This window comes from Syngnathus typhle, linkage group LG2, assembly GCF_033458585.1.
Source record: "Syngnathus typhle isolate RoL2023-S1 ecotype Sweden linkage group LG2, RoL_Styp_1.0, whole genome shotgun sequence".
In the NCBI taxonomy this organism is placed as follows: Eukaryota; Metazoa; Chordata; class Actinopteri; order Syngnathiformes; family Syngnathidae; genus Syngnathus; species Syngnathus typhle.
This window is the reverse complement of record NC_083739.1, coordinates 20,667,400-20,694,326: the sequence shown is the minus strand read 5'-3', so window position 1 is coordinate 20,694,326 and position 26,927 is coordinate 20,667,400. Positions and strand designations below refer to the sequence as shown.

Below are 26,927 nucleotides of genomic sequence, written 5' to 3'. Positions count from 1 at the left end.
CCTCTGAGTGCGGGATAAAAGCCAAGTCTGTCTTTGAAAAGTATGAGTTGTTTTTGCAGCACAACAGTCTTGGTGCATCATGCGCTGCTTGTTTCAGTGGTTAATGATACAAGAAGGGCCCTCCATTTTATTGTTGCTGTGTTGCACTACCCCGCCCCACCCCACCCCACCACTCCCCACTCCACCCCACCCCACCCCTCTCAACCCCGCAGCCAGCATCCTTAGAGGACTCTGAATGAATTCTCACTGTCATGTCCAAGGACGAGTGGCACAGGGTCAGCTAATTGCTTTTATGATTATGATTTCACGTCAGATTTATCGTGCATGCTCAGAGCACATCTTGCTGCCGACATTGCTGCCTTGAATGAGGGAAAATGAGTTTACAGCTTCTGGCTGGGACTTCTTGTTGAAGCGCAGGTCACACTTTTTGACTCATTAGGGTTGAACGCAGGAGGTGAATCACACTTGCTTTTCCTGTTTAGCCTTTCTTTTTCATGCAATTGATTTGTATACCATCGGAAGAGAATTTCTTTAGATATGAGCTGAGTTTGAAGGCATTGAAGGAAGAATGACACAGGCAAGGCTTTTTTAAAATTTATTTCTCAAAACTTGTTTTTATAAGCCATAAATCTTTTCTTTGTCTCTGTTTGCAGATGAAATCATTTAGCGTATTCCCCTAATAGTGTGCCAAAATTACCAGTTGACTTCTTTTTGAAGTTGCCAACTCCTTTCTGTTGGTTCCACCCACATCATTCAAATTGATGAGGCCAGATGATTCCAGCCCAGTTTATGAATTTGATCTATTTTGTGGTTTCTGCTTTTGCAGATCTGGACTTGGAGCTGCTTTACCAACACAGCCTTTTATCTTGCCTTTTTATTGAGTGAATTGGGGATCCTTTAATTCACTGAAAAGTACTAAAGCTGTTTGTGTGGATTGTGTCATCTTTTGTGGCTCTTTGGTTTCAGCAATTATTTTTGACCCGCTTTTGACCTTGCTGGTTAGGCCACATAGTGACTTGTTGCAGATGTATCTCAGGAAAATGTTTTTGTCAAAGCTAATTTTACACAAAATTCTGTTGGGCAACCATGTGTTTGGTCTGTGAGCAAGCCAAATTCAATGTTTGCGTTTGTCAATTTAACGTTTGCTTAGAAATGCGTTTGTCGTGTTTTGTCTCAGCAAGATGAGCAATGTAAACAGTCTGGGAACAGTGTTGTAATTTCTCATTCTCCCACAATTTAGTGAACTGTCATAGTGTATTTATTTGAGAAATTATAGAAGACTGATTTAATTGCACATCGTCATTTTGCTCCAGTACTGTGGGGAAAGTGGCCTCACCGAGCCGAGGCTTCGTTCCTCTTCTGCTTTGTAATTACTTCCGCTTGATTTATCATCTTTTCTTTGTGTTTACGGACGCAAACTGCCAGAGTGAGCGACTTGGTCGGCGAGTTGCTCGTCTCCTTGCAGCGAGGTTGGAAATCTCCTGATGAATCGGAGATGTCTCCGCTGTCAAGACTGCTCACATCGCTCTCAGCCTCCAATGTCACTTTCAAGGCATAATTACACAAGTTGTGTTGATTAGTATGAGAAGCAATTACGTCTGCTTTCCGCCACAAAATGAGAATGTGATGGCTGTTGATTGACAGGAAGCAGCCTCACTTTAATAGGTAAATGACTATGGTAATTCAAGTACTGAGACCTTTTTATTTGTCAGCATATTTCTCACTTTTTTGGGATGTCGTCTCGAGTGTGATTTAACATCGCAAACGTAATCCTCCCCTTCGCCATCTTTTTTTGTCTCTACTAAACTGCAAAGCTGGCACCACGCTTAACCTGCTGCTTTTTGTCTCATATCCAGAGATGTAATAACGGTTGCTGCATATAGAATAGAATAGATCTTTATTTGTCATTGTAACATGTACAACGAAATTTAAAAATATCTACTTAGTGTGAAAAACAGGGAAAAAGACAAGAGTGCCATGTGGTATAAGTACTCTGTTAAACTAACCCCCACTCCCATCTCATCTGTCTCCACCATAAGTTATCTGATCATTTGTATGCGAGCACCCCCACAGTGACAGATATTTTGTCTAAATGCTGGCTTTCCCTCAGTGCATTTTGCAAACCACACTTCTTAACAGGCTGCTTAGACTAATTATGTAATTAAAAAAAAAAAGCCTTTTGGGAGAAATTTTAATTAAAAACCATAGTTCTTGCTAAGGGTGTATAGCTATGGATGAGCTCTGTGCTAAAATAAGTATTTATCATACATATGCGTGAGGTTTTACGCCGTGTAATTTAGATGTTTGAACCAAGAGTGACCATTTTAATCATGTTGACATTTGATTGCCCCAGCGACCAATATCATATTTCTTCCTTTGTTAACTGAACTTAGGCCAATCAAGTAATTCCTTGTTTGCCTTGGTAGCCCCTTATACAGTCATACATGCATAAATAATCAAATAATTTGCTCTTGCAATCCCAGCTGTAATTCATATAGATGGAACACAGACCGCATAGTGGAAAAGCACGTGTTGACAAAAGGCTCGTATGTCACCTCGAAGAAATGGTCGAATGCAAATTATGAATTTATGCCTACGTGAATGCACTTTATACAAAAGGAGGGTAGGGTAGGGGAGGTTTAAAGGAGATTCAACTCAGTGTTTTTGACTCTTTCTCAATCAGTAATAAAAGTCCTAGAGGTGCAACAATCGACTTGTTTGAAAGCAAATGAATGCACTGTTGCAGAAAGCAAGCTTGTACACTAATAATGTACTATACAACAGCATATTAACGTAGTGACTAATAGTTCCGTCAAGACTGTAATAGCAGTTTAATGGAATATGACAACTAGAATATATTGCACATCTTACTTTTATAGGGCCTACAGTATGAAGACATTTATTCGTTTTTTTTTTTTAATCCCCCCCCCCTTTTTTTCATTATTTTGTGAAGTTAATTGCTTCCCCCCAACAATGTTTTCTCTGAGAGAGTGGCAAAAGTGGTAATGGCTATTAATTAATGTGTCAGTTTTCTGTTTTTGATTAAAAATAATGAAAGCAAAATGCTAATGGGATTTCATCTTTTCTCTGTGTATGGTTTCCTGAGATTGCGGCTTTATCTGGGGAATCTAAAATAGCGATAGTGAGTGCTAATAAATTAGGGTAACAAAAAATGAAACGTATAATCATCTTAAAATAAATCATCTTAAAACTAAACAGCACATCACTCTGACTTATGCTGTCTAATTAGCCTCACTTCAAAGTGTTGAGTCTAGTTAAAACTCCTTTGTGTAGAGTATAAAAATGTTTCAACCCCCCACACCCAGTTTTTCCCAAAATGGGATTTTAAAGCATTTTTAAAGGCGGCCGGCCACCTCAGACTGCGTGATGTACACACTTTTCAACTTGTGTGGTGAAACTTTATCCATTTGTAGCACAAGTGGAAATCCGGAGTGAAACGGCATGGAATACTGGAAAAAACAACCATCCCCTCTGGCTCGCCTAACAATTATTCAACATCTAGGCGTCCCCATCATTGCTCGATTGTCAAGACTGTCAACGTCTTGTTAATGCAGTGATTAACATGAATATTGCATTTGTTTTCTACTGCCGCTCTCCTGGCACCGGTATTTTGCTTTCTCTTTGATTAGAATCATAGATGGCTGTGTGTATTGTTGCCACCATGAACTGAAGCAGTCCACATTGTATTTATTGCAGTAGCTCTGCAATAAATACAACCTGGATACTTTTTTATAGGAGGCTCTGGCAGACTGATGGAAAGAGTGAAGTCCTCTTTGGTTCTCCCCAAAGCCCAAACATGACTTGTAACACAACGCTGTTGGTATGTCGCTTCATTTGTGTTGTCCTTGTTCATGTCGTCTGTCTGAAAGCATGTTCTACTCTATAGAAAGTGGTTTTGAGTATCACCGCAATGGGGAAAAGGGAAGTGAGTCAAATGTAGAGACAGGGCATTGACATTTCTATTTGGTCTTGTCAACTTTGCTCTTTTGGTGTAACACAACACCCTGGATTTTGCCATTCTTGAGCCTGCACATGTCTTTCTTCTCTTGTCATCCATCAGTTTTGCCTTCTTTAATTTTGTGTAGAGCTATTGTCCAGGGTGTCTGCAGCTTCATAAAGCGTTACATTAGATCTTTCACAACTACCACTAGGACTTAACTTATTAGTAAAGAAAAAATAAATAAATTAATTAAATGTCATTTAATGAGGGTAGAGACAAATTTCACTGAAGTACCTTATGCGCTGAGATAGCTATTTGGAATCTAGCTACGTATTTTGTAAAAACTTAATTGTTGCCTTTACCCTAAAAAGTCCAATGTATGTAGAATAATACAATATTTTGAGATTTATCCACTTGGAAAAGTAAAAGGTATGTAGAATAATACAATATTTTGAGATTTAGCCACTTTGATTGATCAATTTTTGCACGTGAGGTAAATCATTCTGTATGGAATGGCTTCAATTGAGATTTCAAGCCCAATAAATGTTAGAAGTAATAAAGAAATATAGTACAAAGATATGAAATCATAATTGAAACTTATCATATCATGAATCCAAATAGGGCCAGTGCTAGTTCTGGCACTTATCCTTATTCATCACTCTTTTTCCAATCTTCTCCACAACTTGGCTCTGAACTTCTGAGGAAAGGTGTATCATGCTAAGGTGTGTCATGTATAAACAAAACGCCACACATGTGACTTCATGGTATTTTACAACTATGAGATCATCAGTGCAGAGTCTGACCGGTTCAGATAGGTTGAAATGAAGAATGATTATTCAATGTGACGGGCTGTCGCGTTGGTGCAGTCCGGCAGGGACTTAAATAGATGAAAGATAACTTCTAATTCTGCGAGCCTGAAGATTGTTACTTTCCTATGCAGTCAGCACCACACTCCTTTATTGCTTATCTTACTCCCATAGGTCAGATCCTCATAAATTGCTGGAGGCCTCCAGTAAAGCAGTTTACCAACATTTTTTTCGAGTCGGTACTCTTTGTTTCGTGCCGCCCCCCCCCCCCCCCCCCCCCATGGCAATTGCATTCTGACTTATCTGCCGCTGTAGATATGCCATTGTTTGGCAAGTGTGTCTAAATGTTTCTGACAGGTCTGTGTCAAAGACAGGCCACAAGGGTACTGCCATCCTTTCCCTCACCCCTTGGAAGCGCATGTACCACCCCTAACCAGTAGATGGTGATGTTAATCCTCTCTGGATTCACTCTGGCCTCAGCATGCATCTCCTGACACTGTCCTCGCCTTGTATCCTCCGAGAGGAAAGAGAGCTCTCATCCATGTGTGGAGGGTCATGCCACCAATTCCTGCCCCTGCATCCCCCCCTTTGAAGACCATGAAATTGGTGATCCAGGACACACAATTAGCGCGCTCGGCCTATTGACTGGCGAGGGGGTTGACGTGTGATTATAATGTCACGGGAATGTCACAATCTGTCTGGTTGTCTTTGTTAGCACTATGTTGCCAGGTTGGCATGGTGTACTCAAGAAATAATAATTTGATCAATAAAAGGATGCTTCTATCTGCTGTCACTTGCCTCTCCATTGTAGTTTTATTAGTTAATTTGGCAGGTGACAGGATGCCACGCACAAGCCAGCTTGAGTCTGTGGACGATAGGCTTGTCACTGCAATTTGCCTGTGACGAAGGCCTCGGTCATCCCGACAGGGCAACACAACTTCTGTGGTGTGTCCGTTGGACACAAGCGTCACAATGTTTGCTGCTGGTGCCGCTTACATTTTGCCTCAATCAGCTAATTGAATGCGAAAGCCCGCCGGTCCTTCATGATGTGAAGGACAACACAAGGTGCAGGGTCGGTCTCAAGAAATGCAGTTGTGGTTTACTCCATCTGGCTGCTCTACCACTAGATTTTCAAAATCACGGTGGTTTTCACCAGTTTGTTTTTGTGAGTGAAAACACATGGCTTCAAAAGCATCTCAACATGAACGTTTTTGACAATGTCGGCCTACTATCGTTCTATTGCGGGTTTATCTTTCCCAGCGAACACAGAAATCAGAGAAATGTACATGATGTACCAAATGCTATTGATTTTAGTATGCTTTTTGAAATTTAAAACAATTATTCGAAAACAGGTGAAATATCTGTTTTTACGGAGGTAACCAGATAAAATGTTTTAATCACCGTTGTGCAAAGCTTTCCTCTTGTAGCGCATGCGTGCACAAAATAACAAAACGTTTAATCTCTACAATTGACCTTAGTTTTCCTAAGCTTTGTTAATGCCTTCAAGCTTTGAGGTTTTTCATCTGTTGCACATGTGTGTTCAAGTTGGGTACATTCCACTGATCTAAAGTTGCATTGGTATGTCTGTTCCCTTTGCTGATGAGCACATTCTGTTTGTCACAGAATGTCATCATTGCCTGTTTGGAGAGGGGTTGGAGGAAAAAAAGGAAAAGGAAAGCTTCAAATTACAGGAAAGAGGCACTGCATTAAAGAACAAAAGAGATCGATGGCAGTACATTAAATTCTACGCGAATGAAAAAAAAATCAACTAATTAAAATTGATTACTCCTGCTTTGTAAATGTGTTTCTGAATTAAATTATTGTATGAAAACATTTTGACCAATTGAGGATCTGAGGAAGTATCCATTACTGGATTGCAGCTGAGAAAAGGCTGGAATGTTTTGTGGTGGCTAAGTAGTTTGTTGTGCTCCACTGTGACTCCTCTACTGCACCCCTGACTGCTAAAGTGAAAAGGGTTCATATAGGATGACCCTCATATCTTAGAGCAGCACCCGGATCATGGTTTTTGCCTTTTACCTGAATTAAAAAGCATTTGTGGTCCATTTTAGCATTTTTGTTCAAATCTCTTCCCTCTTTAGCCATCGATCCTCTGTGAGCTCCTTTTTAACGAAACATTCACATCTCACTACATTGCATTTGCGCACTAAGAAATGTCAGACCCTTGTTAAACAAAACAGTTTTGGGACTGTCTGAATAAAAACAAATACAAATTGAGCCACTTAGCCTTTCGGTGTAAGAGCAATGTTGAAACCTGAACATTTTTGAAAATGCCAGGCTTTCATGTTCCATTGCCATATGGTCATACTTATGTCCAGTGTCGAGTGCTCAGATCGTGTATTTTGTTCATTCGATTTTTGTGTGTGGTTATTCACATTACTTTTCAAATGTGATGACTGTGTGGCCAAAAGTGACTTGCATGTGCAAATGTTTAAAGCCACATTGTCACTAATAAGCAGCAACTGTAAAGGTGAATGCGGGGTAGGGATGCTTATCGAAACTGCTTATGGATCCTGTACTTCAACATTGTTTTTATCAGTGCTATTTTTGTTTGGAAAAACAGCAAAGCAAGAATTGGATTTTTTTTTTTTTTTTTTTTTTTTTTTTTTTTAATATATAATAATGAATGTGCTTGTCTTCCTACTACGACATCCATGTAAAATAAGTAAAACTAATTATGCACAGAAAAAGAAATTAGCCTTTGTTACAGCAGAACGGAATGGCTCATCTCTAGTTGTGAAAATGCATACTTGATATAATATATATAATAATGTAATTGCTAGTGAGAAAGGAGATCAAAGAAATATAAGGTGCAAAATATGTTGTCTAAACTTTTTTTTTTTTCTCAATATTTTTTTTTAAAGAGTCATTTTTCCAAAACCGTTAACAGAACTGTTAAGGGTGGAGCTCATCAATACTCCAGTTGTCAATAATCAAGCTCCGGGGCCAGGTTAGTTACATGGATCGGTACCCGTCCGTAATGAGGGGGTTTGCAAATGTTCATACTTCATATATGATGTGCTGTGCAGTTTATCGGAATCACATTCTAATGAATGATAAGCAACTTCAGCCTTTACTGATGTCCACAAATCTGTCAGGACCAGAGTTGGGCATCGTTTGGATTTGGACGATTCCGGTTACGATTTCGGGTCTTTGGTTGAATTCAGGTGCCTAACGGTTCTTGATTCCAACTCTTATAATAATAAGCGTCCGCCCGATCTATATATATCAGTTCCAAGTAAATGCACCTATAACTAGCATAAAACTTGAATGTCAAACCATCATACTAGGTGTTGAGGCACAAGCTTAGTTGAAAAAAACCTTGGTCATCGGATAACTTGATAAATCATTATATGTGCGGGTAAACTGTATTTTTTGTTAATTATAGTTAACATGACCTCTATTTTCATTTTTAGGGAGAAATCAACAGTATGATACATTCACTTGTATTATATTGTATCGAGTTTGTAGTTTTACTGTTTCATAGTCCGTGGTGAAGAATCAACTGTACTTTACCCTTCATTTTTTTCTCACCACTCAGCCTTTTCATATTTGTGGTGATAGAGTGCTGATTTCCAAACTAAGCTAAATGGAAAGTTTGGTCAGTACATGCAGTCTGAAAAGACGGAACATAACTCAGATTTCCGTTTAGGTCCTCTTTGAAAAAATTGCGTAATCCCGCTTTGATATCTTCTTCGTAGCCTTGCCAGTGGCTGTCACTGATACACTGATACACACGTTATTTTTAAACCTAAATGTCAATTGGGTTTTCCATTGTGTGTTTCATGTGTTGAGATGTTGACTTTGACCTTTTAATTTTCAAACGTTGGGCATCATTCAATAAAAATTGACCACATTCTAAGAGCACAGGACACAGAAATTCTGCCAAGGTTATTTACCCTTTTGCTTTCCACCCCTGTGACAAAATCTATAATAAAACCGGTTGATTTGACCCGTTTTCACACAATTGTTATATAAGCAGGTGTTGTAGTTTTTGTGAAGTGTTCCGGTTTTGTCCCGAAAATAAAAGTAATCAAAGTGAAACCAAGTACGTACTGGCCACACTGTTGAGGTAAGGTACAATCGTGGATAAAATCTTAGATCGCATCTGTTTCCTCAGTTTCTTGTTCATTTCTAATGCCTGGTACAACTAAAGATATTTCTATTTGGACAAATACGTCAACAAAAAATAGCTCTTAATATATGCAGCTATTTTCTATGCTTTTCTTGATAATAACCAAAAACACAGTACAGTACAGTACAGCACAGTACAATACAATACAATATATCTTGTATAGTGTATAAGTGGAGCATGCATGCACCTCGCTTCCTGATCTCTAACAGGGTCAATACTTTTCTATAGCTGCTCCCATGAGGCTTTTGCTTTCTCTACAAAGGTCATATTAAGGTGGGAACCATGTCACAATTAGAAGGGCATTTAAAAAACCCTCTTTTAAAAGATTGTATGGCTAAAAGGCGCTGTTGGTCACATCAACCAGTCAGGCGAGTAAAGGAAATACAGTAATTATTAAAGCTTCATTTTTGTTAGATGTGCTCTTGTATCAGGATGATATTTGGTTTAATCATATCCTCTAAAGCAGTGGTCCCCAACCACCGGGCCGCGGACCGGTACCGGTCCGTGGGTCACTTGGTACCGGGCCGCCAAGCCGCACAGATTTATTTTTTATTTTTTTATCAACAATCAATTAATTCAGGTCAAAACACTCGTCCCGGTCACGTGACATGTTTCCCCAGTCGAGCCCGCAAAGCTAATATGTGGCGACAGGCTAACTGACCAGGCAATGAAGCATTCAAAACTGCTTCAACACATGGAGACCAAGCATCCTGCAATAAAAGACAAACCTTAATCACTTCGGGTGTCATTGTCTCCGATTACGTCTAGATGGGACCGGCTCGTTTCTGAGAAACAAACTCAGTGCTCCCACTAATTCAACGTAATGGTGAGTTTTATTTTTGTCATTTGTACTTGGTTTTATGTCAGTCGTATCATTTTATTTCATCGCATTTATATATTCATTATAAATGTATTGTTTATTTATTTATATAAATGCATTATTTATTTATATAAATGCCGGTCCGCGAAAATATTTCTGACATGTAACCGGTCCGTGGCACAAAAAAGGTTGGGGACCACTGCTCTAAAGCACAGGTGTCAAACTCAAGGCCCGGGGGCCAGATACGGCCCGCCACATCATTTTATGTGGCCCGCGAAGACAAATTGTGCATCAAATTCGTGTGTCATTATTAGAATTGCAAATTGTCTTCACTTTTAATAGTATATATTTTTTAAATATTTGATGAGGTTTTGTCTGATTTGAAAATGAGTTATTTGTCAGTTTGTTTTGTAGCTTTTACTCTATATAATATGAGGTGCTCATACATTTATTCGGGTTAACAGACATAATGGCCCTCCGAAAGAAGCTATGACTACAATGCAGCCCGCGAAAAAAATGACTTTGACACCCCTGCATTAAAGAAAGCATAAAATTAATAGCTTCATTTTTTGCTGTCTCTCACGTTCTCATGCTTTTGATTTTCCAAATATGTGTTTAAAGGTGGAAATGTGAGATGATTCTAATGCAATTTTTGTCCATGGCGATTAGTGTGTCATCATATCAGGGGCACTTTAACATGAATATACAGGCCAGGGTAATTGGGAATGAATTGATTCACACTGAGACTGAATCCTATACTTGCTGACTTCCTTTGAGCCCCCTCCATTACACCTCCTACCTAAATTCTACTTGCTTCATGGCTTCCAAATAGAGAAAAAGTATAGTAGTTGTTATGGGGAACTAGTTAGAGCTTATTAATAATTATTTAGGTGTGCCTTAATAATTCCTTGTATTAGTATTCATCCAGAAGGTTTTTGTTCTTTTTTTTGGATAATTTTAGTTGCTTAGTTGGCAATATAAGAACATTATCAGGGGTTGATTCATCCCAATAACTGTTCGTTCTGACCACTCTGTTGTCACTATTTCATCTTGAGATTCATGCTTTTTTTCAAAGTTACAGTATTTATGAAATCATACATGTTATATCTCTTTTATTAATTAAATGGTTTTACTAGCTGGTATAGCGAAAATACTTAAAATTTCAGGACTGACAAAAGTACAAATTTTCAACCCAAACTACAACTTTCCCTCAGTCAGTGTGGGCCAGACGATTGACCAGCACATCTTCTGTTGCGTTCTTCAGTGTTGAAAAGAGGTGAGCGTTGTGGCAGAACAACTCGTGGTTGCAAAGCGCCTGCTCACAATGTCCTGAGCATCTAGCAGTTCCTGGGTGAGAACATTGGCCATTTTGTTAAAGTGGATTACATCAACATGGCCACTGCCAATTGAGCTACGGAGGGCCGCCAACCCTTCAAGGAGTGCATGGAATGTGGAGCATAGAATGCTGAAAACATGTTTTACGACAAGTAGATTTATACATTTTGTGATAACAGTCCTGGAACGTTTCTGACACACCTTATTATATATACAACCGCTTACATGTATTCCCCAACCATGTGGTCTGAGCATAAATATATTCTATTCTCATTTAGCACAAATCAACGCATTACATTTCTAATTTTGTGCAGCGTAGCGCAAGTCTTGTCCAATTCAAACTCAATAACATGGCAGTAATCCTGTTCGCTCATCAACTTCACTCTCAGTAAGTGTGTTGGTTAATGGTCTCGGCTCCTCTGATTGAGTTTTTGCCTCTTTTTCAGCTTCACCTCACACTTTAATGGATATCTGGTTTGTAATGATTATTGCCCTTAACGTGAAGCACTTAGCACATGGGAAAGTAGAGCTTGAATTTTTTTTAAATAGTTATAAAAATCAAATCAAAGGAGTTTACTAGTTTTTTTACTAGTAGAAATTGTTATTATTTTTGTCTTAAATTGTGACAGAGGTAAACATATCTTGTCATGTTATCCACCCCACCCCCCTGAAAGCTCAGTTGTGCTACCCAACACTATAACTGAGATGATCTATAAGTCAATAACAAGACAAGCCTAAAATCTGTGCAATGTGGTTATAATTGATTGAGATGTCTGGGTGGAACTTGTTTAAAGCTTCTATGTCATCTGTTAAGAAGTGCACTTTTCCTTTCCCTAAAGATCTACCGCTAAACAAATGGACATGTGCCTCATTAGTTTGGTGCTGAGCTGGTCATGGGCTTTCCAAGATGTTGCCCTTATGCTGTTAACATGACCAAAATATTTTATTAGTAATATCAGGTATAATAGGTGTCTTCAAAATATTGGCGTAAGATTGAATAAAGCTCCTAACCTTGACCTTCAAATGCCATGAGGCATGTTTTTTTAAAAATAACATTTACTCAAACTATTTAATTTTAGACGTGGACGTCATCAGCATGTCTTAAGTTGAATGAAAACCGAAACTAATAAATAGCTCCCATAATATTTTGACAGTAAATAAAGTTTTCCCCAAATTTCAATTTACCTGAAATGTTACCATATTTGGGTTTTAAATTTAAACAAATTTACGGTAAGGTGACAATATTCTCTCACTCAGCACACATTTTCATAATACACCACCATTGAGTGTTTCTGTTTTTAGATTTTCCTTTTTGTTGTTCTGTAATTCTGTCGAAGAGCTGAATTTCTTTGTCACGCTCTCAAAGCTGCATTTCTGCATGTGTTTTGCCATTATATTTTGGCCCAAAAGTTTTATTGTTTTCCGTGTGATGGGGGCTTTGCGGATAAGTATTGCCCTTTCATTTACTTGCCTCTGAAGTGCTTTCCCTGGGAACCTAAAAGTGTCTTAAATTTAATTTTATTAAATGAAGGCCTTAATTATCCTTAAAGGTGACACTTAATCCTTAAATCTGTCGTTGAAAGGTCATGGACACAATAAACCAGAAAAGAATTTGTCGAATTTGTAATTAGTGTAGAATCACTATAAAAAGTTTCATAGATTGATAATATGTTGAGATATCGTTAAAATGAAATTGAGATATAAAGATTCCATTCCTCACAACCCTAGTTGTCAGTGAATGTGGGTAAAAGTGTAAATCCCTTAGCCAAATAGTAGTTATTATTATCCATTTTGTGACCCTCATGTACATCAAGACCTCTTAATTGTTACAACTGTGGCGTTTATCTGTTCACTAACAAAATTTTACTGGCAAATTTGGTTCGTTTTGATAAATGCCCTCTATTGACTGCCTGGAAATATTTTATGTACTACCATCTTAGAATAAAGTGTACTTAATTTGGTTTCACCTTAATTGCAATCTGCACGCACTCATGAAAAGTCAAGTCCACTTGAATAAGAACCATGAATTTGCTTTGACACGATAGCCTTGTGTGTGTTTGCTCGCCTTCTCAAACACCCATCGGACATGTTTAAACGGTCGCGCTTTTGCATCGGAATGGGTGCGCAGTATATGCAACGCATTAGCCAAAATGAATTACTCCTGGCAAGGCGCTCAATCACTTTGTATTTTTCAACACTAAAAGAAAAGAAGAGTAATCAAAACCTTTCAACCTATCAGAGGGATGACTTCTCCATTGAATCACGGGGACCACAGGTGTGATAAGTCATTGAAACCTCCTCTCCGGTTATCTCCCCCTTTCTCTGACTTCTTACATATTTATTCATTTTCCGAGGCCGCCCACTTCAAATGTATTGTTTAATGCAGTTTGATGGATAATTCCTCCACCTCCCTTCCAATTCTTGGAAATGCATACTCGGATGGAAAATTAAAGTTCACCTCAAAGGAAAACATAATAGAATCGATGAAAGCGGTGCACTTAAAACTTTTGATGTTCTGATGCTATTTAACTTTGTAGTGCATTAACGTTTCAAGTCATTACAACATTTAGGCTGTGTGATTTGATCACGACAGGTTTTTAACTGGAAGAATTACAGAGGTTTTCAGCCTCGGATTCTGAAGTTATTAGATACAAATGATCACCTCCGCATTAAGTATAGATTTTCTTTCAGAGCGCACTTAGCAATGGAAGTTTGTCTTTAAGAGGGTAATAGCAAATTAAGCTCCTTACTCCATTTGTCCACCACTCCTGATGGGCTAATTTTATAACTGCTGATTTGGTCATTCTCTCCATTTACAGTGGCTTGAAAGTAGTCAGGTGGGCTCCGTTATTAGCAGTCTCCGTTAAATGGATTCTTTATTGTCTTTTTTCTTTCCCCTCAAACAAACTCTCAATGAATACTTGCCTTTACTGACAGTGTTGCCTTTTAAAAGTCTCATTTTCCTGTGCATCTCATGTTTTGTCATTTGTCTGCCTTTTGTCTCTTCCTAGGTTTCTACAGCTATAAAATTTCTTCAAAATCCAAAAGTACATCAGAGTCCCTTGGCCACCAGAAAAGCCTTCCTGAAGAAAAAAGGTAAGGGGTTAGATTATGCAAACGAAATATAAAATTGAAATGAAATAAACAACTTAATTTTATTCCAACTAAGTGATGTATGAAAGCAATACAATACAGATGATGTGTAAATGGTTAGTCATTTGTATTGAAAAATGCAGCAGGGTAGGCTTCCGCCCATAGTTGGTTGTTTGACTCAGAGGTTGGGGCTGTAGCTCTGGGGGATCTAACAGGGTCGATTTTTAGCCACAGAGTGCGTGATTCAGGCCCTGTGAATAGATGACACAACAGTTGGGATGCTCCTTTGGGTTCAGGAAAATTAATATTGACAAACTCCCTCTGCATTTTCAATGGAATTTTCAATATTGGCCTCCAGCATTTGAACCCTTTTACTTAACTTTGTTGTTACTGTAACTTTGAAACCTGACAGATAGGACTTTTGTTGCCATTCAGAGAGATTGCTTTTAAAACATGGTGCATAATATTTATTTGACTTACCCCAATGAACTTGTTTTGGCTTGTTTCACTATATGCATATATATATAATATATATAATATAATAGTCTAAACACAGGCATTATTAAAGTTGGGTTTAAAAACAATAGTGTAAAAGCTCAATAACTGAGTAAGTAACCTACTACAACCTACTGTTTGTAGTAGACTTTTCCTAGCTCTTGATATATTTTCTTTGTGTTTGTCGCAGCGAAGATTGTTTGGTGAAATAAAAAATAAAACTAAGAGCCTGTCACCAAATGTTTATACTACCATACACTACATTCGTTTCTCTTTGTTTTAAACTATTTGCTGCACTTGAAAAACTGTTTGCTCTCACTGCACTTCCAGTCCATGAAATATGTATGATGTTTTAATGCAGATTTATTTTGGAAAGTTAGTTCCACTGTAGATCTGAACAAGAAGCCTCAATTTGCATGTGGACATCGATCTCAGGGAAAGACATTGTAAAGATGAGAGAAACTCAAGCAATGAAACACTAAGCATAGAGTACATTACCGTTTTGAGAGGATAACTCTTCAGCCACTCAACAGTAAAGCTCGGAATCAAATAATTTACTTTGGAAAAGTGCATCCTCATACTGACTTATAAGACATATTTATTTATTTATTTATTTATTTTGTCTTGACAAGGCTACTTCGCCTTTATTTCTGGGGTGTACGTTTTTCGCTTGTGTACAGGTAAACAGACATATCACAGATGGACACTAAGTCAGAACTTGGTCATTGTGAGCTGCGGTGTAAATGCAGCCCCAGTCTTCTTCACCGTTTGATCTAGAAACTAAATCATCCTGCTTCTTCTACTGCAAACGCGTCAGTCTTAATTTCTAATACAGTTTAATGTCATATTTATGTAAATACCTCTGGATTTTACTTTATATTAACGACCAGAAATGTCAAAGCACACATAAAATGAAACAATACTATCTCCCGGTAGAGTGGAATTTAAATTGGATTCCTCTTGCTGGCAATATTTACGCTGGAGTCTGGACAGCTGATGAAGGGGAAAATAGGACCCACTTTGATTGCATGTTGCAGAATCTTTACACAATAATCTTGCTCGTGCATATTATTTCACTGCACATTTGTGACCTAATCTACGCTGAAGGATGCCTCCGTGGTCATATCTCTCCCTTTTCAAAGGCATCGTAATAGTTTGGTTTATTTCAATATTCATTGAAAAATACAATTTCTGTTTTCCCTCAACTGTCAATTCCCGGATATGAATTGGCAATTACGCAGTCCGATATTTGTAGCTGCCCTCTCAGTGTCCTCGTTGAATGAACTGTCTGAAATATTGAAAGTTTGTCAGCTAATGTAATATGAATCATGATATGCAACAGATAAATTCGTTTTTCTTTGCAAAAGGAGTTGGGAAATAAATTGTATGTAGACGCTACTCCAGCTGAGCAATTTTGCCTTACTTGTTCCTTGCCAACATTAAATATGTTTGAATGAAGTATAATGAGATGCTGTCTCATTTTGTGGATTGTGCTGTCTTTGCTCTCGACAATTAACACATGCAGTATACCAGACAGAGTGCTGAAACCCATTTTGGAGCCACAATTTAGCCTAGACAATTAGTAGTTACACACATAATTACTAAAAAAAAAAAAAAATCCATCTTGTGACATGTCACTTTGACCGAAGCTCCAAAGGCGACAAGCTCGATTGTACGGACTTTGTTTGGGAAGCTGTTTCTTTGCATATAAAATAGGAAGAGTTCATTTTCTGTCAATTATACTTAATTGATGTCTTGCCTTATTTCTTTCTTTTTTTATGGTGTCGTCGTTGCTGTGAGTTTACAGAATAAAAATGGATTTCACCCTGTGTAGAGGGCCATCGAGTGAGGGTCAGAGAGAACATCGGTAGGCTGTTGGGCTATTACTGTGCCTGGTATGAAGGTAAGGGTAAGGATAAGGTTCATCATCCCACATATTAATGGGATGCTATATGTAAGTGGCGTTATGTGACTCACCTCTCGGACAAAAATGACAATGACCAAGGCCTGCAAAGAAGGTAAAGGGATTGATGTGGTTATAAATTACTCCACGGCACCACCTAGTCGAGGCCTTGCCTACTTTGTCATCAGTAGGGCGATAAAAGTGGGGAAATGAGAGCAGTCTCCCCTTTTTTTTTAATACATAAATGAATACTCTATGAGAGTGTATGCCATTTTCTAGCAGTTGTATCAAACTAAAAGGACGTGAGGGACCATCACCACAGCGTATTCAGTGTCTTGATGTCACGCTCCTCTTCTTAATACCCCATTGACCTTCTTATACTTGACATAACCTGTGCGGTTGTTTTAAAAATGATATCCAAAATATAATTGCTCTGAAGGACCCTTAGAAAATATGTTCACCTTTTGCCCAAAATATTTCACTGCGCAATTTTTGTAATTGACTGTCCTGCTGAGGTCTTGACCCATAAAGTCCAGGAGTGCCAGAATTGGAGAAATTGATTCAATAAAAGAGGCCGACTGCCTCTTTGCCCTTAAAAATGCAGAGAGAATACGAGGCTCCGGAAATAGAGCTGTAAATAACCTGACGAGCAATGGGTTTTCCTTTAAATAAATACCGATCAGGTTTATGTTGAAAGACAATAGAAAACGTAGTCCAGATATGCAGTTTACAGTATTTATAGCTGTAATATCGAGGTGCCAGCACCGTAATTTCATGCCCCAATGAGAATGGCAAGGTCAAAGCAAATGCTTTGGCTGAGCATCTGCTAATACTGTGACTCATAAACAGGCTCTGTGTGTATCAGGTGCACCAAATAATACAGTATAATGAAATACACAATAGCTTTCCATTATTGTTCTTTTTTTTATGGTGTTGTCATTAGGTGTAATTTATGTCTTAAAAATTCATCACCCCATGGGTCGATCTGAAATGGGGTCCAGGGGTCGTTCTACAGGTTTTGGAAGCGCTAATAAATTTCCCCAACCCTTTTTTTGTCTGTCCTTTTATATGGAAAATCTTGTCCTCTTCTTTTGGATCTGAGGCTGCTTTAAGATAAGATAAGATAAGATAAGATAATCCTTTATTATTCCCTCAATAGGGAAACTCCTATGTTAGCAGCAGTACACGTAACATATACACACACACACGCATGCGGGGAAGGGGGTAAAAGATTTAAGTAGAAGGTATATATAATTTAAAAAAAATATGGACAGTGTATACAAAATACACAATACACAATATACAGTGGAGATAAAAAAAAATATTAGATAAAAAAATAGTGCAAAAAAGTGCAAAGAAAGCAGGTAAAAGAGTGTGAGGTAGACAAATATTGCACATAGTGTGATTGCACATATGGTTATTGCACGTTATTGCATGTTATTTTGTCCGTTAGCTACTTTCATTTGTTTGCTGCTGTGTTCAAATAGATCAGCACCAACTTTGTACCTGTACTTGGACCCGAGAACAGCTTAAGAGCTGTACTTTTACTATTTGACTTTCATTTTTCTGGATAAAGGTTACACCGAGTTAATCAACGATCGTCTATTAAGAAGTGCAACTTGTTAGCTGACATTGATCTATACTTTTACATTTGAAGGTATCAGGAACAAGCCAAGTGTCTTGTGCTGAAGCCGAGATGCTTGCTCATCTCACTCAATACCACCATGTAGTCTGCTGTGGTCAGAAGAATCTGGAGTGCCTAGAGACAATATTGCTTATTTGACAGTGCAATGTGACTGACTATACAAACTCAGCACGCAGTGCACGCCATTTCCCAGCACTCAGGACCTTCTGTAGACTAAAGGACATTTGTTGTCAATTATTCTAATGTTTTCATGTACGTTTGAAGTTCTTGTGGGGTTGGCCGGGACCTAGGAACGAGGTGTTGCACTATTCATACATTCTGACAATAAAGCCTGTTTGTAGACACTGAGTTGCATAGTTACATGAAATTAGCTCAGATCCACATGATATGCTCTTAGATCGGGGCAAAGAAACGGTTATGTATGATCAAGGCTCAAATTCCAAATAAAATCCTACTCTTTAATTTCTTTGACCAATACTGAATTATTCTAGGTATTGTATTTCCTTTATTGTCTTCTCTATCCCTCGAGTTGAGCACCTCGTTGCACCTTGAAAAACACCAGGACCTTGACGATCCTTTTCTCAAATCTAAAGGCTTAGGAGCCCAGATGATATGGAATCAAGCACTGTTGCAAGCCTTTGTCTGCCTTCGCAGTCGTTGGATCGCTGAGGTAGCACCTATTCAACCTGATCCACCGCTAACGGGCCTAGACCAGATAAGGACCGGTCTTTGGCCCACGTTCGACAGGTTCCAATTTTAGTTCTACACTGTGGCCATCCACCCGCATTAGTTGATGTCTAGCAAACTGTAACCTGGGAGGGCCGTGTTTAAAATTGTTAGACGTTCCAACCCTATTGACTTATGAGTAACCTGACTTTCAGGGTTTTTTGGGGGTTTTTTTTCCTCGAGATATGAGCCATTACTTAGCTGTGAGAGCACCAGACCGTAAAAGTAAAACATCTAAAGAGCGGAAACAATAGGAAACTGTTTGGCAAATTTGTCATTTTTGTTTTTAAAAAAGAGAAGAGTTTGCTTCATTCTGCTTATTGCCACACCCAGTTGAACTTTACTTTAAAACTAAGACTTCAAACAAAGAGAGTTACATGTTGTGTATTTAACCACAGCACATTACCTTTGTCTTATGCACTTCTTTCATGAAAGGCCATTGGCAGGCTAAAAAAAGAAATATACATAAAAATATAGTATCAGTACATACAGGCGGAGGACACAACACTATTCGCTGGCTACGTATTATGCCCGCCCCCCCTGGTAGCCAAGAAGACATTAGAAATGCAGCACAATGCCTATTTAATTGTCTTGATATACACACTGTTCTATTCATTACATGATTTTAAAATTTATAATTCTAGATAAAGTATAATCCTTTAGAGTCCTGTTTTTTATATTAAAAACATGTGAGATTGTTTTCATGTTTTTTGGGATTCTGGGACACTTTTGGTCATGGAATGAATTAAAGTTAAGGTAGGAGCGAGCACTGTATTTTAAAATGCAAGTTGTCATTATCATGTGCCCTTCCAGGATTTTTGGATACCCTAATTAGTTATTTCATAGGCTAGAGGTAATCATACATTCATGAAATTATGTTATTCTGTGGATCAACTCAAATGTTCATTGAATTTAGAGCCACATCAATGGTAACATGCAGCCTGGACGGCAGCCCTTTCTTCCCACAAAAGAGGATGTTCATATTGGACTTTTTCTTCCTCCTCCCTTCTGATTCTCCATCAGGGAGCCCTTTGCAATTTAATCAAAACTAAAATCATTAAAAAGATCTGAAGATTAAATTATATTGGCATTTGCAAATTTATGTAATACATTTACATTACAATGAAGAAATTAAAATAATGCATTTTAGCTGTCGAGGGTGTATGAAATTTCCACATGGGAAATATAACAAGGAGAAGTGGACAGACTTATTTTCTTTGCCTTTGGTGACAGTTAATAGGCTTGCAGAGTTTCAAATTTCATTGGAGGGAAGCGTTGCACTTTGTATCCCTTGATGGGCATTCCTTAAACTTGAGATATCCTGAAAACTCTCGCAGGACTTTTTGAATTATGAATTGAAAATATATTCTTAAGGTTTACGGTTGGGGACATTAAATGAGTTCATCTTAGAAAGTATTAATGTATGCATTATGATAGCAAAGGAGCCATTGTGTTTTGAACATGTACAGTAAGTCACCAAAACCTCAGGAGTTTCTGAAATGTCGAAATCGATTGCAGGCTTGACGGACGAGGAGGTTGAGCTAGCCATTCGGCGTTCAGGCAGCACGGATGACGTCCTACCTTTGAGAACTGGAAGCCCACCACAACTTCTTGTCTCTCCTCCCTTCGCTGCTGCTCCACACAGTGAGTGCGGAACTCATTTTTGTACCTCATAATGACATGATTACAATACGCAGAATGTGGAAAGCAAACCTATTAATTCATTAGTTCAATTTTTGTTCTTTCTTCTCATTCCCCTTAAAGAGTGTTTCATAGGAAGTTTCAACTTATACTGCAGTCATCCTAATGATTCTGGTCATATGCAAGACGTGGATGTCTTTGATGGTATATGATTGGAAAATTACCGTTAGTATTTGTCTTGGGTTGTGCTAGACTGAGTGCTACTCTAGACAACTCACTGAATTTATTTTTTACTTTATTCCATGTATTAGAGCAATATACTTGATAGTGATTTCAGACCTTTGGAGAAAGGCATTGTGCTGTACGGCCCCATGACATCTACTCTTGTCACAGAGTTCCAAACAGTTCCACCACGGCAAGACCCCACAAGGCAACTTGTGTCTTTATTACCTCAAGGGGTTATGAGTGCTGTCCACTGATTTAGCAATGCAGAATGAAGTCTGTGTAATGCTTAACCCATATGACAATGATTCCGGATGTATTCCACCCTCATTTATTACCACACTGTCCTTGACTCCCTCGGCATCTCATGTTTTGTAATGAAAGTGATGTTGATGGGATGGCCATGTAGTTAGGGGGACTCGTGGCCCTCCGTCCATTGTGGGGGGTTTTATATCAAAATGGCTATAAGGAAGCTGCATAATGAGGTGAGAGCAGGAAGTCTTATATGGGGGGGTCATGCCGAAAAGAGAGGGCTACCTCCCTTTGATGTCCTTGTTATAGGGACCGTACATGGGGACCCGCATCCATCTCTGTCGAAGTAATGGATACTCTGATCTCTATTTCCATGTGGTAGAAGGACAGGAAGGCCTCCACTGAACCCAATAAATTTGAGAGTAGATTGGAAAACTGGGGGATGGACTCCACTGTTCCCCAGCCTAAGTGACCAAATAAAAAAAAAGGAAGATGGCAGAGTGGCAGTGCTAGAGAAAAAGAAAGCGACAGAAAGAATGAAAGGTCCAAAAGGGGAGGGGGAGCAGGTGAAGACCCAATGTGACGCCGAGAGTCTTGTCCAGGGTCAACCGCCCATACCAAGGACTGTGAGGCCTTTCAGAAGCATACCATTGTTGGACAGGTGACAGTCTATCGCAGCCATAATGTTGATGAAGACCCAAATTTATGTGGTTACCATATAAATGTTGGGGAATGATTCAAAAATTCTCGATAGGGAAGGTTACAGGTTCATTCCCGAATGCTGCAGCAGCGATAAAGGGTGTCCTTGTATGAAACGAATACCATCCACCTTGGAATTATATACCACATAGACTATAACAGTCCATTTTTCATTTGATTTGCATGCAAAATCATATGAAGGCACTAGAAAATGTCACATTACATCAGATCAGACTGCCACTAGAATGCGGTATTTGTCTGCTGATTCAGAGCCACGTGTTCTTATCGTTTGAGCACCAGTGAGTTAAAGAAAAGCAAAACGCTAACAAGACCTGTTTTGTTGTTTAATGACATTATCAGGTCACTTCCTTTCTTAAGCGGGGAATTTCCAGTTTGACAGAAAGTTGGCTCACGACAGCTTAGAAAATGACATACTTTCACAGTATCTGTCACTCAGCCGAACATCGATAAATGACTAGATGTGTTTCAGTTTTTGGTTTGTTCACATGGGGTATAAATAGTCTACACTGCCACATTGTCGCATTGCCCGATTTTTGTGGTATGAAAAAAAATTAGGCCAAGGGAAAAAAAAAAGCATTTCCAAACTTTTTCCTCCATTTAATCACAACTCAACGATTTTTTTTTAAGAGGACAAATAAAAAAACAAAAGACAATCATCTGGTTGCATAAATATGCAACAACTCTAAAACTGGGGTGTCAAATTCATTTTTTTCGCGGACCGCATTGTAGTCATAGCTTCTTTCGAGGGGCCATTATGACTGTCAACCCAAATAAATGTATGAGGGCCTCATATTATATACAGTAAAAGCATAACTCGTTTTAAAATCAGACGAGTAAAAACTGGTTAAATATTTAAAAAAATATATATTATTAAAAGTGAAGACAATTTGCAATTCTAATAGTAACACACGAATTTGATGCACAATTTGTCTTCGCGGGCCACATAATGATGTGTCGGGCCGTATCTGGGCCCCCGAGCCTTGAGTTCGACACCTGTGCTCTAAAACGTTTTTATAACACTATTGACTTTTATTACAGATTTGAAGATATCTTAGATAAGTGGTGCTGGATTGTGTGTTAACGCTAACAAATGATACGTCTTGCTGGCAAGTGAGTTGCACCTAATCTATGGTCTCAAATTATGTGTGCTAAATTTTGTGTTCACTCACTTACACAGATTGTGTTTGCTGTTATTAGCAGGTGTAAAAGTGGTAGACACTGCTGTATTCCAAAGATAACTATAAAAAAAAAAAGTTCAGCAAATCACATTGCACATGCTAAATCAGGCAAATTTTGTTTAGTTTTTCCAGAATGCACAAAGTGAACACTAGACAGTGGTATTATTTACATTATGCGGTGCTTCTATTGACATGAAAATATTTTTTGCTGTTGTCAAGGTCCAAAAGGCTACAGATGGAGGAACTACGGTGCCTTCGCTATCATGATGGTGGGCATAGCCTACAGCTGTCATCAACTTTACAAGGTGCAGTAGGCCACTTCCCTTTGGACTATTCAAAAACTCACTTTGCACTCACATATTTTTCCGATTGGTTGTATGTTGTGTTTTATATGTGCAGATCTGTCAGTATTGTCTCGCTCTGGTATTGCATTTAAATTGGTGGCGAGCGCATCAAGTTGATGAATTATACTGTTGCAGTAGCCACCATCTTTGCAGCATAGCATTGCTGTTTGCTCTGTAGTCTACTTATTAAAGCGATCCTGCTTCACGTCAAGAGCTCATTTTGACCCTCCTCTTCATGGTAGTACATCTTCTCGCTCACTTTTCCTTCCCCACAGTTATGTTTTTCTTTTTAAAACATATCGTGCCATGGCTCAAACCCTTTTTAGACCATCTAAAAATAATCACCCTGGTTAGTATCAGGCTTAACGGCATTGAACATGAGCTCGCTCATAAGGCCCCTTGTCCTCAGTGCGATCAAATCCCACTGGTGGCATGTGGAAGCCATTACGCTCATTTTGGAGTGGGTGGAAGCTTCAGCACTCGATCTCGCGCTTGATGATGCACCGTTTCCCTCTTTGAGTGTGTGAACATATGTGACTTTAAGTTTTCAGTGGGTCCTGTTATCCAATCATTATTTTCACAGTTTTCGGATCACCTCATCATTTTTTTTTAGCTTGAAAAAATACACAGTCGCGCAAGGTTAGGCAGCCCCCAGTCACGAGTATTGGATCCCCCTGCGGGACGGCACAGGTTGCAGTCATGTCACACGAGCATCTCGCCAGCCGTACCATATGTTCTGGCTTCTGCCCATACTTTATTGTGCACCTTGTAAACACCTCGGTCTCAGCAACCTATTTATTAATTACCGTGTGTTAACACTCATTTATTTTTTTACCCCCCTAAAAAGTGTTTATTACTTGCGCTGCTGTGCCCTGGTGTCAATTGAGCGAGACAGAAAATTAATTCTGAAGAGGCTAGTCCTCCATATTTATAAGACACCCACCAAAATTAAGATTCAACCGAAAACACTAAAAGAAATGTTAATATATTACGTAAGGCATAAATTGCTACTGTTCCATTTACCTACTGGATCATTCTCTGATTTTTAACAAATTTCTCTACGGGTTCCTTCCGAGCGATGTGCATCCTTTCACGGCTGCAGAAATGCCAACTCCTATCATAATTTCTCAGCAACATTCTGAATATTTTGCTTCTGTCAGGAATGTTTGCATCTCAGCCAACAACAAACACGGACCATCAGAAAGTTATCATTAGTGATTGAGCTGATGAATTTTTGTCACCCCTCATTATCATTTACCTTATAAATAAATGTAATTGCAAATGGAAGGCATCTAAATCTCAAATAATCGACAACCCTAAATCAAATGCTCCAACTTGAAGGCAGAACCAGTTTGATAGATTACTAAAATGTTAAAGCAATAATAACAACAGATGTGAAGGCATTTTCTAATCTACTAATGGCTTCAACACCTGATACTCGAATCACTTGCTTGGACACGGAAATGTGCACTTAATCAGCCATAGTTTACACAATGATGCACTAGTCCAATAAAACAATGTCTTTGACCCTCCACTGCCGTGTCTTGGTGGCACTGTCTTCTACTCATCTTTCTTCCACTGGCCACCAGAGAGAAGTCTAATGTGGTGCCACGCTTTTAATTGCAGAAATACATCCTTCCCCTCATTATGGACAGCCGAGAGGACAAGAAGCATCTGCAGAAGATGGAGAGCAACATCGCAGCAATGAGTGGCACGCTGACACAGACAGGTGAAGATTAATATCTTCATCAGTTTCTCCCTCCTTAACATTTTCCCTCATTTATCTGTTGCCAAAATTGGGAGGCCCTGCGTGGTTTTAACAAATGATGCTGCTGTCATTTCGATTTAATTTGAAATTGCTTGTTTACTGTCAGGCTCGAGCTCAATTAATTACGTTTCGCTGAAAAGCTCTTAACCTCAGAATATTAATGAGGAGTCGGGAAATGACAACTTTTTCCCCTCCTCCCCCACCAACCCACCTTCTCTCATCCCCCACCTTCCATCGCTCTTCCATCGCTGCACCGACCCTATCCGGTGCTTCACTGTCATCATCATCAGCCACGCTCTGCCCCGTAGGTGGCGAGAAAGTTCATTTTAATTTGGTGTGTTGCCTGTGTACATGTTGGTTGGATGTTCATGCAGCATGGCACTGTGTGGCGCCTGGGCCCGGCATTGGCCCTTGCGGGCGATTAAGTACACAGTGGCAGGTGCAGCTCCCATGTTGGACAGGTGGGGAATCTCAAGCTAGCTGTCAGACATGCAGAGAGAGAGCGAGAGAGATGCTCCCCGTCCTCTTCCTCAGTATAATTAAAAATCCCGGATGGTGTAAATAAGAGGCCTTTTGACAAAGGTTCAACTCGATGACCCGCTTCCACCGATGGTACCTACCGTCTTCTTTTGGTTCAAGAACTTAATTTATTGTGATTCTCTATTTGCGCACACAAATGTCTGTAAATTGAAGCAATTTGTTTTCCAATTAAATGAATGGAATAGAATCGGTTCATTCCAGCCCCAGAACCAACCATCAAACGGCCCACCCGCAATGTACAGAAGCTCAGGCCACGGGGAGGGGAGTTGGGAGAGCAGCAGGGGCCTGTGCCCAGCCCCACCAGATAAAGTTTACTGGATGCTTCTAGAGCAGCTACGCTTTTCAGGGCTTCCTAATTGCAGAAACACATGCTTTTTTTATTTTCTTGTGAGCCACGCCAAGGGATAAGTTCCAAAAAAATATTCATATCTATTTGTGAAATACATGCCGCTTCAAGTGAACGACGTTCATTTTCTGTTAACAGAACTCTATTGATGGTCATTTTGGCCTGTCTCGTTCTGACTTTGAATTGTTGAGTCTAACGCGCTCACCTTTTGCTCTCCTGCAGTCAATATACATGCATACGAGTCCCAAAAATAAATCCATGACGAAATAAATGTTGCCAACACGCTCCTCCGCAGCCAGTGTTGGAACTAATTTGCTATGACTTGCAGTAGCCAAACGGCCATTCTAGTTAATGACTGTTGTAGTCGACAATTGGGGTGGGGGGTGGGGCTTGCAATTACTGTACATTACTCCCACCGCCTTCGCTTTGTTTGCCTCCACCTCTCGCAGAGTCCCTCCTTGCTGCACTGAATAATAGCGACCACACGTCCCACTGCTGCCAACTGCTTGAACCCTCTTTTGTTAAAGTTCATATGTTTCTTGAGTGCCAAGTGCAACAAGGTGATGTATCTAGTTCAACGGTGGACTACATTAGTCTCTCTCGCCAGCACCAGCACCAGCTCGAGTGGAGGGGCCTTGACTCCCATTATGATCTGCCTGCAACTTCACATAGACAATTAATGAATGGATCTTGGAACAACTTCAGTGCACTGAGGCTGTAATGGAATTGTGCGGCTGTTTGGGCTCTCTGTGTCTTTGGGCACCATATTGGTGACCAGCTGGCCATTAAGATATACAGAACCGGACATATGTAGTGTACATTATATTGAGGTATTTACTGAATAATTTACTGAATGGACAATATGAACCCTCCGCACACCAGCTGCAAGCCTCACATGTCATCGTGTCTCATCTTTCTGTCAGGCGCACACAAACCCACTGATGCACGCACGCACACACACACACACACACACACACAC

The 26,927-nt window shown here is 39.3% G+C and overlaps 1 protein-coding gene across 1 annotated transcript in view; it reads left to right on the top strand.

Moving 5' to 3' along the window:
- The window catches only part of pex14 (peroxisomal biogenesis factor 14), a 45,576-nt gene that overhangs the window by 6,350 nt on the left and 12,299 nt on the right, over window positions 1-26,927 (top strand). Inside the window, exons 3-6 of the mRNA XM_061265477.1 lie at window positions 14,087-14,171; window positions 20,456-20,581; window positions 23,170-23,255; window positions 24,921-25,023. Of these exons, the coding sequence (XP_061121461.1) occupies window positions 14,087-14,171; window positions 20,456-20,581; window positions 23,170-23,255; window positions 24,921-25,023 (400 nt within the window). The remainder of the gene's footprint in view (window positions 1-14,086; window positions 14,172-20,455; window positions 20,582-23,169; window positions 23,256-24,920; window positions 25,024-26,927) is intronic.